Here is a 17274-nt window from a genome sequence, read left to right as displayed (position 1 = left end):
GAAAATAAATTCCCATCACCCCCTGGTATTCATACTTTAAATGTTCTTACACAATTCATTTTATACAGGGTGTCCCAAAATGTTCTAGTTCCTTGAAAGGGGTCATTCATGGGCTTATTCTAAGAAGCTTTTTCTTTCGTGAAAATGTCATACGCGGCTTCGTTTTCGAGTTTTTAATGAAAAACACGGGCCAATCAGAGCGCAGCTACCCGGTTCGGCGCAGCGCGGCAGCCGAATCTACTGAGAGGTAGCGTTGCTGTCGTGCCGTGCTCGAATCGTGAACAAGAGAAGGAGTAGTAATTTATTTGAATAAAACTCGCATATACAGCCGTAAATGCGCTTGCCGCTTGTAATTCTCTTATACGGCAATACCGAATTATTTTTATCCTATACCGAACAATAATTACACGCATGCTGACTCGATTATACCCCTCTCAAGGAATTGGAACATTTGTGGGACACCCTGTATAAATGAAGAAAGACGCGAATAAAATCGAAAACAAAAATTACCTAAAAAATCGTAAACAAATTTTTAAATATTCTTTTGCAACTCGTACGACGAACCACCCTGTACACCCATGCATGCGCAACCCTATTCGTGGTAGAACCCGAAGGGTTACATAGCTCCGGTACATAAACCCGGTTGACACATAGAAACACCCGGGCAAATACACATTGTCGACAAGTGTTTCGCACACATCTACGTCCCTACACCGCACAGTTCTCTTTCTCTCTGGAAATTTGTCGGCGACATTCTTGCCGATCTCTCCGCCCCCCGTTTCCCACCCCCCATTCTCCCGCGTTTCCTTTTCAACCCTCGCGTCGGAGTTTCTCTCCACCATTTCTCGCGTCCTCCATCTCTCGACGTCCTACGTCCTCTCGGTTTTACGTAGCCAATCTTCGCGTCAACAATGTAATACGCTTTACGTCTCGTTGGAGGCGAATAAAATTTCGCAAACGAAACCCGTTCCTGATGAGAAAACTTACAAGAGGCCCTTCGCCTTTCCGGCCGTTCCGCGCGGAATACGGTTTTCCTTGTTTCTGCGGATGGAATGGCGCGCGGGGACGAACCGACGCGGGTCGTAAATATTATTGGGACTCCGGAGCCCTTCGACATCTCTTTCCCACTCTTTTTCCATTTTTCCCCTCCTTTCTCTTGGGGGAATCGATTAGCCGAGAATTAATCGTGCGTTATACAGGAAAATGGCCATCTTCTTGCAAGTTCATTATTTTGTGAGTTCGCTATTTTGCGAATTTATTACTTTGCGAGTTCACTATTTCGCGAGCTGATTATTTTACGAGTTCACAATTTCATGAGATTGAAAGACATTTTGGAGGTGGTTCAAGCAAAAATGTGACAAGAGTCAATTTTTTGGAGGTTTTCACATTGTCGACATAGTTTTATATACTGTCTAAAATCATAAAAATGCCATACAACGCTGTAAAATATCGTATAAAGTTAAACAAAAAATCCCTGTAGCACAACTAAACGAAACGGTTCTCCGTTGAAACACACAAGATCCAAAAATCTTCATACAGATCGCAAGGTCCTCAAACTTAATCCCACGCACACATCCTCCGCGCGTCAATCACAACTCTCCCCCCCCCCCCCAAGGAAAATAAAGACAAACAGACTCACCACAAAGGGCTCATCATCCGCAATCCAGAGACCTCCTTCAAACCCGACTCCCCGAGAATCAACCTCAAGACAACCATGTTCCCCACAATTCGTCGGGTTGAAGCCGAGCTTCAATTCCGTCGAATCCTCCTCGGGAGAAGAAGGACAGAGGGACGTCGAATCCGGGGTCCTCGTAAACAGTCCTACGAAATTCCGACCTCGCACTGTCCCGGAACAGACAGCGGTGTTGCGATCTGGTATAGTAGGTGGCGTATAGGGTTGAGAGACGGAGAAGGGAAAAAAAAGGTTTCTTCGGGGGGTGGGGAAGAGGGGGTTGGTGAGATACGATGTTGTTCCCCCCTCCCCCGTGGGTGTGAATCGTTGTTCCGCGTGTGTGCACGGGATCCTGGACGTTGCAACAAGTTGGACATTTCTAAAAATAATGAGGGGAATACGGGCGAAAATAGGGATCACCGTTCTCGCAGCTGTAACCGACGACGGAGGGAAGGGTGCGGGAGGGATAGGGAGGGGACGAAGGGAGCAGAAAATGGGACCGGCGATCGGCCGCGAATCAGCGTAAAGAATCCTGTTTACGATATCGCCGGCGCATTTTGCCCGGCCGCTATGCGACCGGTCGGCCAGACGGTTAATTGAGGAGAAGTCCTAGATGATGCCCTCGCGGTTCAACGACGACTTCAATTCCCCTGCTCTCTCCACGCACACGCGCGCGTATACACAAACATAGCACACCACACGCTGCCAACGAACATGCGAAGAGGCTGTTCTTTGGAGAGAGAGGCTCTCGCGCGTTCAACCGCCGCGCCGCCATTCCGCCGTTTCGCCAACAGTGTTGCTGCCGAGGCCCGATAAAAGCTGCACTAAATAATCCCCGGAGTTAAAGCCGCGAGGCCCGATGTCCGCGTCATTATTCCGGCACTGCTCAGTCCGAGATATCGGTGTTAAATAATTCGAGCCGCCTGGGCCAACCGGATCTCAACCGAGGCATCGTGCATGTCGGATGAAATTGGAAATGGAGATCGAGTTTTTATTTCCGTGGTCGGCGCATTTCTAGCTGGATCACGTCGATTTTACTCGATTTGTCTCGTGATTTTTCTGGGAATTTCTGGAAGATGACAATCTGTAGGAAATTTCGTTGAAGATGCAGGAAAACCTTTTAGTTAGCACCGATTAGTTTAGTGCTGTATGACACCGTTTCAGATCATTCTTTTGCATGCTTTGCGGGAAAATTCACAGAATCGATAACGTTTACCAGCTGTGATTTGTTAAAATTATTGTTTGCAATTGAGTTGAGATGGAATTTTTACCTTGAAGACATCGGATGGCTTGTTGGGAATTTTGCTGGAGGGGGGCTTTCAATTAGCTCTGACTGGTTTCACGGTGTACGACACCGTCTGAGACGACTCTATTTCTTCTCGTGTGATTTTACTTTTATGACCGAATCTACTTGCGATTTCTGACCGAGTCAGTTCGGTGTTTTGATGGCTGAAGGCTCGTGGCAGGAAATTTTGTTAGAGCTAGAGGGAGGTCCTTTAATTAGCATCGACTGGTTTTATGATATAAAACATCGCTTGTCGACGAGAGTCGTGGGTTTAATTAAAACAGAGAGAAGCTTCAGGAAAAGGCTCCTTTGCTTGTTTTGCGGGGAAATTATGCGAACAGCCAGCTGCTGTGAGCTGCTTGGATTTTGATATCTGTAATTGAACGCAGCTATGATTTCGAAGATGTTCAGGACTCTGAGATTTTTGGCAAAACTAGAGCTTATAGACACTGAAGCGACACCGAAGACATTCAAATTTGAAACTCGGTTTCGTTAAAGATATCTAACAGCATGAAATTTTGTTGGAGAGAGGTTATTTTATTATTGCAATTGTTTCTATTTTTGTGATTGGATCGAGATCTCTAGCTGGGAATTTGTGAAACATTAGTAGCAGCCTGCATGAAATTTCGTTTGGATGCCGAGGTGAGGGGAGGTCTTTTAATTAGCATTGACTGGTTTTATGCTGTACAACATCGTTTGTTGGGGAGAGTCGAGGAATTAATTAAACAGACAGAACCGTGGTGCAGTCCCTTTTGCTTGTGTTTGCGAGAAAATGATCGCATGGAATTGAAGACGTGTAAAATCTTTGCCCGAGCAAGGTCTGTTTTAATTAAACGCGGTGTTCCTCGATATTTCTTTTGTTTATTGGCTTCTGCTGGCAAGCGTGTTAATTTTATTTAATCTTTTAATCCTTATGTGGATACCTGAATGCCTCGACATCTGTTTCCACGTTTGCTTCAACAAGTTTTACTCGTTCCTACGAAAATATACCCTGTTACTTCAAATCCCATTTTTTGAACGCGATTTTATGCCGTACGGCTTAATTATTCGAGCTTCGGACTTTTTGTACGTTTTTGGAGATCAACAAATCGAGGATGCACGACACACGCAACTTCCATAATTGTTACACAAAGATTACTGTTTTTTTTTTTGTTATAAAACTGCAAAGAAGTGGATTGCACACTCACAAAAAATAGAGGCAGGGTTCTTCTCGACTTATAATTTTATAAATAAGGCACCTACAACCCCCGGGCACAAAGAAAATAAATTCCTTTTACTGTATATTACCATTTAGATGAGAAGCGCGGTAAAGGATGCGCACTGCAGCAGGATTTTGATTCTTTTCATCTCAGAAATGGGAAGCCAGCGTTCCGTGGATTATGGCACATCAGAATTTTCACGAGCACTAATTCGAAGAAGGCGAATCTCTTGTTGTACCGATGGAACCACGCGGTATATCCCGCTCTTATACCTATTTAGATAAAAAGAAAGGAAGAAAGAACGAAGAGATCGGTAAAGTCTGATCTCGTTCTCTTCGTCATCGTAAATACGGTTATTCCATCAAATGTGTACAATTTTTTCGTGGCTGTACGCGGGACCATAAAGCGGGAACACGAAAGACGAAAAAATAAATGGACGATCGATATAGGAACGGATCGATGGCCGTCGGAAGCGCGATCGTAACCGAGATGAAATGTCTGCCGCTACGTTCCGTGGAAATTGTATTGACAAACAATTCTATGAAAAAGCGACGAACTTTAATTATTGAACGCAAATACGATCAACATTTTTAAAGAGAAAAATTCAACCCTTGCCCATTGTCCAATTTCAATTTTCCTGTATAAACTTTTTGAGGTAATAAAATATTCTTTCAGTGTGTTTTTAGAAATTAATCGTTGGACAGAAATTGTTTGTAAACATTTAATATAGAATTAAATCTGTGGATTACTTGTTTTAATTAGACGCTAATCACGTAAGATTAAATGTGAGATTAACAATGCGAGATAAATTTTTAGTAAATGGTCTTTGAATTTGCAAAGGATTTTTAAGTATATCAGTTGAAAATTAATAATTTAGTACAACGGTAAATTTGTTTACTCGTAAAATACTCAACTGTGACTTCAATGCGTTCGTCTGCCGTCGGACAAGCAACTGCAGTTATGATTCTCATATTCTCGATTAGTGAACCCAATTTGTGAATAACGCAACATCCAAGTGATAAAGTTAAGACGTAACAATTAAATAAAACACACGTAGCTCTCAAGAAGAAAGAATAAATAAACAAATATCACCAACTACGAGCTAAAATAAACAAATTTAGCTGTGACGTGCAAATTCAACAAATCCACCAATTTTACTAAAATCTAAAAAATCATTTCTCCCACTCTAAACTCGACAAAACCGCCCAGCGAAGTACATTTTCACGGGGTCGCGACTTAGAAAAATCTACAGGCCCGACAGAGCTCCCATAAACAGCCATAAACGTTCAGCCGACTGATAGCCATCTCTCGAAAGAATAAAATAACTTTATTTAGCCGTGTGCAACAACAATAAAAGTCGCGGCGCGATCTCGCCGGTAATTTCTCTGTCGCAATTTTTATAACCTGTTAGAAACAAGTAAATTTTACACACAGTCGGCGTGTTTCTAACGTAACGTTGTCCGTCTTCTAGGAAAAATGGCGGGTGACCTTGTCCTACGAAGAAGTTCTCTCTCTCTCTCTCTCTCTCTCTCTCTCTCTCTCTCTCTCTCTCTCTCTCTCTCTCTCTCTCTCTCCCCTCCCTCCCCCTGGGAGTGAATCAACCTTCTACGAACCAATTATCCTTCGTACGAAATAATTCTAGAGAAGCGCAAACCGCTCGCCAGGGCAGGTGTAGATAATCACCCGTAATGATCGCTCATGCATATGTAGGCCGCGAAACGGAAGAGCCATTTGCGAATGCAGAAAAATACGGTGGCGCGGCCACGAACGATTTTTTGCGGAAAAGAATAAGAGGATACGCCCCCTCTCCGAGCTCAAAACCGGCTGGCTACTATAATAATGCGTCTTTATTACGGACCTTAGAGCCCTGGATCACAAAATGATTAAAGACAAGATGCAAATCAGCCTCCGGCGAGGTACTCTTATTAATATACAAACCACCTGCATACGAAAAAACATCCTCCTATGTTAATCACCAAGCTGTCGTAACTTTCTTTATTTTCAATATCGGCCACGGGTTTGCTCTTTCTGTTCCACCATTGTTAATTCAATTAGAATGCAACTATTAACCCCTGGGGAATAGACCTCTTTTTCCAATTTTTCAATTGGGTATGCTTGAAAATATTCACAGATTTATTTATCAATTTTCCTACATTTTTGCAACGGAAATATCACAGAAATATCGGTATGGGTCAGAAATGATTCCGGCATAGGCCTAGAACTCGCAGTAGTATGAATCGTTAGCTCATATCAATTACATTTATTTACAGAAATATTGCTTCACTTTGTGCACTATCTAAACGCAGTTAGTCCAGCACGCGATACGAGAACAATTTCTGAACTTTTACTGCTGCAGATCTAGATTAAAAATCAATCTGCATCTGCCGAGCGACTTCACGCGATCTCGGTACAGCAGAAACAGGTTAGAAGCTATTTATTTAGTCTATGGTGAATTTGTTTTACCGATCAAGACGTTCACATAACAAACCTCCTGATGTCAGATTATGGCCACCTGATAGGATCGTTCCGTCTAACAGGTTGATTACGGATTAAAAAATAAGCGAAGGGTAGGATTCTTGAAAAGTTGAATCGTTGTCAACGGTATCCCCATAAAACTCGGTCGAGCATCTCTTGCCAGATAAGAGAAGGCACCGATCTACCGGGCGATCGGTAATTCCGCGATCAACGGTGGATCGATTGCACGATTTTTTCATAATAATTCGCCGTGTTTTACGAGGAAATCCGAGCAGCGTACCGATCGTTCCGGCAGGTTAGTCTTCACGAAAGACGACCGTGATCTCGTTTCGAACAGGAAAGCAATCTAGCGGTATCGTCCGAGAAGACCAACGGTATCCTTCGACGTTAAATGGTTAGGCGAGGTATAAAAAAGGGGTTGTCGATTCTTTTGCCCTCTCTGCCGATCCTCCGAGAGAAGGATGCAACCTCGTCGGGACACTAAAGAATTTTTTTTCGTGCCAATTTTTTCGCGAACCCCCTCGACTGACCAGGTAAGCCTTTACCTATTTACTGTTAGCCATTTTTTTCCGGCCATTCCTGCAGACATTCTTTCCTTGTGACCGTCCAAGTCGTCTCGGAACCTCGATTGTTCGCAAAAAAGAACGGCGCAGTAAACGGAATTCTCAATTTGTTGGGTTCTAACCCCTTTTAGGTAGTCAACGAGACAATGACTTGGGAATTAGAGTAGCTAGAAATTGATTTATGCAGATTTGTGATGTAGAATTCATTTATGAAATTCTGTAACAATGAATTGAAGGAACAACATTTTGTTTGCGCCCCAGTTAGACTTAATCTAAGTATTTAAAAGTTGAATTAACTAGTAGGGAGCATAGAATGCTTAGCTCAATTGCACAATATGCATATTTGTTATGTAAAGTTCGTTTACAAGATTCTACGACAGCAAATCGGAGAAAATATTATGAACAAAAATCGTTCATACATGCATGTACATTGAACACAATGTTTATTATGTTTATTAAATTGACTTGTGTCTGGCAGACCTCTTCATCGTTCTAATGAAATCAAAAAGAAGTTCGTTGCCTATCGATAAGCTTATTAAATGAAACATAAAACGCGGACCTTATTCATCCTTGATTAAGTTTTTGTTGCGTGTGCCGTGTTCTAGATATTCTGTACCCGTTTCGCCTTCTTGTTCGTCTCCTATAGTGTAGTACGAAGTAGGATTAAGTACGGCGATTAGAAATTTCCATGTCCTTTTCTATAGTTAATAAACCTTGCTTGCGACGCTCCAGAAAGCATCGCGGCGTTTTATAACCTTCGTTCATTGAACCGTGAGCGTAACAAAAAGCCGCTTCAACCGTAGTCGTTGTCGTCATCGTCGGCATCGATACACTTCCCATCGTTGTCTATGCTGTTTTCTTAGCCTTGTAACAATTACGCGATCAGTCGGAAAACCATTCAACTAGTATCGAAGTCTATCTTGGTAGAGAGACAATTTTTTAAAATAAAACTTTGTGTTCTGAAGCGAATACACAGCTTTTTGCAGTGTCCTACAGTATTTTGCAACTTTCTGCGGGTTTCTAGTAGTAGTGCAATTTTTTAGAACAAAATTGTGCTTTGCAGCTGGCCAAATTGCGGCTTTCTGCAACTTTCTGCAACCGCATGCAGCCATATGCAACTTTCTGCAACCGCATGCGGCCATATGCATTTTTCTGCAACCGCGTGCAACCATATCCAATTTTTACAGCTTTATGTAATTTTCTGCAACTTTATACAGCTTTGTGCAACTTTCCGCAACTTTATGCAACTGTCTGCAGCTGTAACTTGCTTTATGCAGCTTTCTAGCAGCAGTACAATATTTTAGAATAAAATAGGCACAAACGTTCTTTTCGAAAGATATTTCTTTTCTAGGATATCGTGAACGAGGAAGTTCTAACCAATTCCCCATAAAATAAATCGGCAAGCGGTTGAATTTGATCCTTATTGCCGAAGCGGTCTAAACTGCTTACGAGTTTAGTAACGACTAAAGTAGTAAATGTTCCAGCTCAATATTCGTGTAAGTACAGCTACACAGTAGAATATGTCTAACGTTACACTCGATCTTTCGTCATCCCCAATAGGCAAATAACATGGGTAAGAATTTTCCTGGAGAATGAGTCAAAGTTGAACGAAATAAAAATTACTTAAGAGGACAACGACGAACAGAAGATAATGAGCAGCTCGGCGAATTGTTTGACATGTTGCCATATTTTGCACGGCCGATCAACGCGCCAACAATATACCAGTGAGTATTTACCAGAGCACAAAAACAATTTCTATTACCCGAAGCAAAAATAACCGATTCAGCTGAAAAAATTGTCAGTTTCCAACCCCTCTCCACAGGGTTCCTAGCGGCGCACCCCCTGAAAATCCGTGATCCCATGAATCCTGAAAGGTGAGACCTCCGATTGGAGGCCCGGAAGCTGCCCTTAAGGGAGGGACGGCAAAAAACGAGCTCATCCCAGGGCCCAGAAGAAAAAGGTGGGGACCAGACGATGGCAACGTGGGCGGACAAACGTGCAGTTAGCAGGACCTTCCCGAGAATGCGCGTGTGAACCTTGAAGCTGTCCTGTTAAACGATCATCAAGCCAACGTGTTCCGGCCAGAAACTAATAGACTCCATATACTAATCTTCAGAATTCCATCAATCCATCAACGACAGAGTGGACAGGTCTGCAGAAGACGTCCGGTGAGGTAAGTTATTAACCAATGACCGGAAGAGGCATCCAGGGGACTCTATAAACCGGGGAACAACGTCTTGTTATTCGGAATTTATCGCGGGCAAATCGATGACCGGGAGAAGCTCCGCGGTCCAATTAAAAGGCTCCCTCGGCGATTCCATAATTAAGGGAAACGCCGCAAAGTTCCGCTTGTCTTCCCAGTTTATTATCTCGCGACGAGCGGCTACTTAGGCGAGACACGAGTCCCGGAATCTGTACTAAATCCGGGCTATAGTGCCTAAAACGACGAGACTTTACCGACTCGTATTTCAGGCTCGATTACTCCGGCCGCGCGATAAATAATTCGCGGGGATCAATTAGCGCCCGATAAAACTTCCACGAGTCCACTTGTCTATTGTCTAATTTTGTCTATTGCGGGCAGACTTTTAACGACTTTTACCAAAACTTTTCGATTCGATAACGCGTTCAACATTGTCTGGTTGCCATAAATCAACTCGTTAATTTGGCTACCGTCAGAACGTTAATACATCGGCTCCTAACGCGTGACATCGCTGCCAATGTAATTTCTCGCTGGCCTCGCAATAAAAGAGGCAAACTGGCAAGCAGCTAGCCAGCTCGAGCGCGATGGCCGAAAGATCAAATGGTCGACGCGTGACGAGCGGGCTTCGGCCACGGCGAATGAGAAAACCCAGGTAGTATACATGTACGTACTGCCATAAGTACGGTATATACAGATGAGAACACACCGGAACCGACCATGCCGGAATGGAGGGCTGAAGTGACGGCCACTGCGGCAACGCTGCGGCTTCGCTTTATTCATGCTTGGCGAAATGCGAAAAGAGAACTTGCAATACGGACGCAAGACGTGTATCTGGCCTGGGTCTCGGAGCCTCGAAAGTCTTGCGCGCGATGTTGCACAATCAGTATCAAATGCTGATAAGGCGCCGGGGCAATTGGAGGAATTTGTCCGATAAGAATTGGATATGCGTGGGCCGTTGCGGATTAAACAGTCTCTGGAGAACGTTGAATTGGACGTGTAAGGTCTTCGGAATTTTATTCTCGAGTTTTATCTCCGTTCGTGCGGGAATGGCGGAGCATGCTTGGCCAGGCTAAAATGTTGTAAAGAAATGTTTCATTAGCTGAGAATTTCGAAAGAAATGTTTTCAATGGCAATGGTAATTTTAATTGTGAATTAATAAGGCACACTCTAATTATTTTCTTTTTCAGAATGATTGTTTGTCAGGAGGTTTATCAGCTTCGGAATATCGTCTCAGTGCATTTTCAGAATATTTAAAGAATATGTGAGAGTTTCCCAGCTGAACGAAAAATAATTAATCTAATATTCCAAATCTATCGTTTGTACTACAAATATGGTGCATCTTGTATCCAGGAAATTGTATTTCGCTGTACACACATGTTCCTACGGTATTTTTCGTCCTATACAATACTCGAATCGTTTCATTCGCATACCAAAAACCTAGCACGCCCAGCATCCAGAAAATTGTCTTTTCCAGGTCCACAAGGGAATGCAGTCTTTCGTGCAAGCAGTTCGCGATGCAGTTTAACGCTACACCCAGTATCTCGTAATAGTGTTTCGTGGACGTTCTCGCTGGATTATGCGAGGAGGACATTGTGCCGGCTAAAATCGTCACGGCTATCAAAACTCGCATACCTCCTACGGTATGCTGGCTCAGCGCGAGCATACTAGAGACGACACACACCCGGCTAGATCTTTATCCTCTGTATCTTCAAGGGGTGACAACGAAAGGTTCGCGTGACTCTGGACTGTGGAATAAAACGAGCGACGAGACAAGATGGTGGAAGAATGTTGCACCAGGACTACGAGACACCGTGTGAAACTTTTTAACTATTTCACCGTGGACCTTAATTTACGTGGCCGATGTATGCCCACGATTAACCTTCCGTATGCTATGCCAGAGTCATTCGTGACCCATCGCGGAGGGGATAAGCTCGAGCGATATGTACAATTTTATTCTGGTATAAGATGACGCTTTCTATTTCGAAATAAGAAAATCGCTATCCCCTATTTGTCTTCTTCATAGAAATGAGACTTTCCGAAAATATCGAAACAAATAAATTCGATGCCGCGGTCCTCCTCGCGCGGAGCCACGGCGTTTGGAAATAATTCGCGACCTCCTAAGCGTCGTAAAGTTCATATCTCTGTCGGTTTATACTTTGCACCTGTCCGAATAAAAGCAACCCGCCGAACCGAGATCCGACGATAAATTAGGCCGCGGTTTTAATTGTGGCGAGCGGAATAGACGCGGGCTGCGCACGCTGCACGCTGGATAATGAAATTGCAGCATCACGGAGCGTACCTTCATCTCTCTCTCTCTCTCTCTCTCTCTATTTTTTACTCTCTCTTTTCTCTCACAAATTGCGAGCTCTATAACGAGACAGGCACCTAGAGATATCCGGCCGTTGCCAGGGAAAACAGAGACGCCGCGAAATGAAAGCTCGTTTCGCTATCCTGCGAGCCTCGTGTAAAAAAAAAAAATAGACAAAAATCGTGAAGATGAAGAGGAAGAACACAGGCACCGTCTTTATTTTACGCGACTGGCCCTGAATGTCAGCTGGCTACAACGTTGGCCGTGCGCGTCGCGTATGACACTCTCGAGCATAAATCTCGGAGGGATACGCGGTTAATTGTACTATCGCGATAAATCAAACGATCAGCGGGGGACCGTAATCACCCGTGCGTGGACAATGATAAATCAGATTTAAACACGTGGAAATCGTAAAATGTAATAGCCGCAAGGCTTGTGAATATTACGGTAAGAGAGTGAGAGCGCACACCTTGCTCGATGCACTCGAACCCTTTCGCCGTTTCCAGTAAATCTCGCGGTTGCATTCGCGATTTAGGCAAACAGATTCGCTGGTATAAGTACAATTTGTTTCGATCGAGTCAGAAAACAAATATCTCAAAATCGAGATGAAAGTCGAACCTTCCTATCTGCTCTATCAATTTTTGAGGAACGAATTTAGTGTTCTGACCGAAGAACAACGTCTCTCCCGAAATTCATCCCCAGTTCTATATCTTTCGATTTTGTGCGACGCAATGCTCAAATTGTGACAAGCTTTGTATTTGCAACATCAACAAACCAGCACCTGCAGCGCCAACCGAGCGCAATTCTAAAAACGTCTTTCGCCCCAGTAGCAGCGCAGAATTATTGTTATTAGATCAACATTTACGATGCCGATAAAATCGGCCGTTCGCAAAGTGACTCTCCGATGTCTAAAAGATTGATCGCAGGTCTCGGTCCTAATTCTTCGCGATCGTTCGTCGATCCTGCTTATTGATCGACGCGAATTGGAGCACAGAGCGTGCCCGATCTCGCTGTGGAATTAATTGTGGTTACGGCGGCGCGACGCGGCGCGATATTTCACTGTAGGACAAAAGATTTACGCGAGATCGTAAAGAGGAGGCCTTGATCGGGTATATCTCGCCGCGCCATCCTCAGGAGTTTATCCTAACTACTTACGCGATTCCCAGCTGTTCCGTAGAAAGTCGGCTCGTTAAAAAGAGCTACAGAGTGAAGGAGATTCGTCCACGCGACGGCGTATCACACACGCAACAGCCTCATCCCCGTGCTGCGTTTGCCAAACGACTGACAACTGATGGGACCTTCTCTCTCTGCCGATAGTTGATCGAGGCCAACGAACGACAACGATCGCCTCCTGTTTCGCTATTCGCGGTGCGGACGCATAACACTGTTGCGAAAATGGCCACCGTACAACAGTGACTCAAAATAAACCCACGTGACCGATCCGACCAACACAACCAACCGGATCTTTCCACGTACGTGTTATCAGGCGACGCAGACACGTTTATGCTAATTCGCGTTTTAATGCCGCGACCGACTGTCGCACCGCTGCTGCCGCGAAAATATTTATTTCTCTAATTGGAGACTTCCTTTCGCGATCGAAGATAAAATTTGTACGCGCGTTAATTGCGACGATTTGCAATGCTCGTTTTGTAAAGCTCCGAGGATCTCGTGTATGGAAATTGCCTGACTCGATCGTGATTGTTAATTACAGTTTTTAAGCGACTTTGTCAAACACGATGGTGGAGAATGTGGTGAGACACTTTTGAGTGCGAAGACTGTTGTAAACGTTTGATTAAAGGATACAGTTGAAGGGTGTACCGTTTATTTACCTTCCCGGGCTGGGTGGTTCGTTTGGGAAATGGCTTTGAAGATTTCGATTAATTCGTTTCTATTGGTGAGATAATGAAAATCGGTATTGGAGTATTCACATCAAATTCATTTTTGAAATTTACCTAACATTCTTGCTGACAAATAGCACACACGCTTTAGACCTCTACCTTTCCGAATAATCATAAATTGATTCCCACTTGAGACACAAGAACATGTGTTGAAATTTTGAACTACAGTTTAAACTAAATTTTAACTGTAGGCATAAGTAGACTGCGGATTTTTATGCAAAATAAAAATTGCATCCACTGCAACACACAAGAGCCAAGCAAAAATTTTGTTTATCTTTTAGTAACGTTCATAAGCTGCAAGTGGTACGTTGCTAACCTCAACGTTAACCGTACCAATCATAAAATGTGACTGGTATAACGTTGTTTCATAAAAATTAAAAGGCTGAATTTTGTTAGACTTTCCACAATTTTTATAACAAAATATGCTTGAACGAAGAAATTTTTCGTTCTAACGGAAGCATCTTTGCAATTTCAATGATTGTACAATACAAAATGTGAAATTTTAAAAACGTTAGAAACGTTCAATTTTTAAAATCAGCCAGACGCATAAAATCTGCAGTCTAGACATAAGGGTTGAAATCGAAGACGCTCTGTAGAGCTGGGTCCCGATAGACCCCGCCTTCGCCAGCCAAGGCGCAATCCATTGTCAAGCAACCGTGCTGAAAGAAGCAACGATTAAACGCGGCAGAGAGCGAGAGAGCCAAACCAAGTTCGATGTCTCGTCGATATACGACGGAAGAGGGTGTGTAGACCCGGGGGGTGCGAAACGGATCGATGATAAGAGAGGAAACTGGTGGTTACTGACCTGTGAGAACGAGTTTGCAGAAAGTCCCGATGAGAGCCGTCGTACATCATTCAAGCCGGGGCAGATTAAGCCGGGTCACGTGGTCGTCGAACACGCGTGCTGCCACTCATCGCGCGGGGAATCGCCGGAAGGCGTCGCAGGTCGGCGCATGCGCGTCGCCCGAGAGCAAACACATTCACTCACGACCGCGACCCGCGCGAGACAGAGATACCTGACGTCGCACGTACCGTTTTCCGGCGGGGGCTGAGGGAACGGAGCGAGCGGATAAACTTACATGTATATCCACAGAGCGGAGAGAGAGCGCACCGGGTTCCGTCGGGTGAAATTTCGTTGAACACCGACGGTCAACCCGGCCGCGTGTCGTGCACCCAACTGGTCACAGTTAATCCCCGTGGAGTTACTCCTCATTCCGCCTCTCTTGTTCCCCCGCAAACATGAACACGCCAGGAATGCCAAAGAACTGCCTCACGATCCCCGATATAACATCAAGAAGCGAATCACGGTTTGATTGCGCGTCTAGTTTGACCGAGAGCGCGCTACCAGCCCGTGCGGATACTTCCTCAACTACTGTGGACCGGAACTGGTCTAGGACCATCATAAGTCTAATCCTGTTTGGGCCTGATCAACGTTCTTTCAGATTTTGTATGAACTACTACTGTATGCGAATGATACTATCCTACACTTTCAATTGTAAATATAATGATAATGACTAAAAATAATCACTAAAATTGTTCCAAAACTCGGTTTCAAAATTGGTCAGAAATAGACTGCGGATCTTTATGCAAAATAAACATTTTCCAAGTCAATTTTAACAAACAGGAGTTAAACTAAAGCGCATTTCCTGTTTGAATAGGAAAAGAGGAAAGAATAAGTAACCCGTAATAAGTAAGTACTAAATAATAATAATGTGTACTATAAATAAGTAATAAGTAAGTTTTAAGTCGAGAATAATATCATTCAATTCTTCTAATGTCTTTACAATTTTTGAAAATTCAAGCATTCGAGCATTTTCTATTCCTCTATTACCTTTTTAGAGGATTCCACATGCTGTATATGTATGCACTTTTAATAGTCACTTAAATAAGTTGAGTAACTCGAGCTACTGAGACCTCGTATGAATGCACAACAAGACCCAAGAGTCCGGTTACTAACAATAGTCAACCATCAGCGAAGACTGCTCACCTCAAGATTAACTTCGACAACGAACCGATTCCACGCCCCGGATGAAAGTGCCCTGCTAGTCCCAAAGTAGAAGCACTGATCCGAACTTCCGTGTCTGTCCTCTAAAAAGAAAAACAAAGCACTGTGGACGATACGGACGGCGTCGACTACTGTGTATCGGGGATCGGCGCGCGCGATTTCGCGGTATACGAAACGCGTCGGTAACGAAACGGAAGCGCCGATGAAATATGTAGTCTATGACATAATCGAAAGTCGGCCGGCCTCGGCCGAGCCCTGTTTATTGGCGCTGGCGTCGACGTCCAACACGGCCGTGTTACCGTCCTATACGTCACTTTCGTCCGCAAAGGTGTTGCTGCCGTAGGTGGTACGGTCGTTTCGGTCCTAGGTAAACGCGGAGAGCACATCCGAAGGAGCCTCGAGAGAAGATAGAGGGTGGGGAAGGTTTATGGGTTTGCATCCTATGTACTCCATCGTATCCTCTAGTTATGGCACCACGACAAAACCCACCTATATAACCCCCGTCGCTGGGACATTACTTTGTGTATCGAATGTACGAGTGAGCGACGATCTGCATGCTCGTACACAGCTATGGGCGGATCCACGTGCGCCGAGAGAATGATTCTTGCCGCTGGTTACTAGCTGCCTTGTGGAGCTCCCGGCAAAAATCATTTGAACCGGCTCTGGGGTTCTTCGTGTTGCCTCGGGCATACACGGTTGCTCAAAAGTTTGGACTAACGAATTTAATGTGAGCTACTTACATGATTCTTCCTAAGTTACACGACGGTCTGCTTTTTGGAAACAGAGGTATGTACTCAAAATAAATGTCCACTCAGTTTCAATGCAGTTAGTCTGAAGTACTAGGAATGGGGTAGACAGCTATTATAGACAAAGGAGCTAACAAGAAGGTCAAAGGTCAATACATCATATATAGAAAATTTGTTGTCCTCAGGCACTGTGTCATTAATAGACATCAACACAAATGAGTTGATGCATTTTAAAATAGTAAATAAATTAATAGAATTGGAGAACGCCGATATATTATTTTTAATTTATTAGGGCCATTAAATAAAAAAGAAATTGCAATTGGTGCAGACAATGTTTACTATATCCAGTTATTAAGGGAGGATACCTCAGCTTATTAATTATGGAGTTACGGACGATCCAAAGGTCAATAGATCGCATACAGAAAATTGTTTGTCCTTGCACACTTTCCTGCGTGATTAAAGTAAGGATAGCTTAGGTTATGGTTTCGTGCGACCCACCCGTTAGAGGGAACGCAGCGAAACTTTTGCAGGGTAATGTAGCTCTCATTTTTGTGGCTGGCGGATGACACGGGGGAGAGCTCGTGTAACCGAGACGGTCCGGTAAAAGGTAACATTGCATCTTCATGCCGCGTATGCCGTTGCCGGAGGATTTTAGTAAAATTGAGTTCCCCCACCCACGGCTCCCTTCACAAAGTAAGCTCGTCTGCGGCTTGTACCCAGCGCTGCCAATACGCCAGCGGCGAGGCGGGGCGAGATTCAGGCTTACAACCCCCTCCATCCATCCCCGCACCCCTTACATCTTGCTAACTTTATTTTTACCCTTTTGCTCGGAACTTCTTTAGATTAAAATTTTAATCCGCGAGGCTTGATGACCGGAGTATTTTTAAAGCGGGATAGTATCGCGCGGGTTATATTTTTTTTAT

At 44.1% G+C, this 17274-nt stretch overlaps 1 protein-coding gene across 6 annotated transcripts in view; it reads right to left on the bottom strand.

Moving 5' to 3' along the window:
- The window catches only part of LOC143353252 (uncharacterized), a 336944-nt gene that overhangs the window by 304844 nt on the left and 14826 nt on the right, over positions 1-17274 (bottom strand). For 3 of the 6 annotated variants that reach the window (XM_076786424.1, XM_076786419.1, XM_076786421.1), the window contains one exon: positions 15588-15688. The exons of 2 other annotated variants lie outside the window; for them this stretch is intronic. In XM_076786424.1, coding sequence (XP_076642539.1) covers positions 15588-15688 — 101 coding nt within the window. Of the gene's footprint in view, positions 1-14405; positions 14617-15587; positions 15689-17274 lie in introns of those variants that run through there. One more of the 6 variants, XM_076786423.1, reaches the window with a different exon arrangement.

The sequence above is a fragment of the Halictus rubicundus genome, chromosome 4, assembly GCF_050948215.1.
Source record: "Halictus rubicundus isolate RS-2024b chromosome 4, iyHalRubi1_principal, whole genome shotgun sequence".
In the NCBI taxonomy this organism is placed as follows: Eukaryota; Metazoa; Arthropoda; class Insecta; order Hymenoptera; family Halictidae; genus Halictus; species Halictus rubicundus.
The sequence above is the reverse complement of the archived record's forward strand: the minus strand, read 5'-3'. Positions and strand labels throughout refer to the sequence as shown.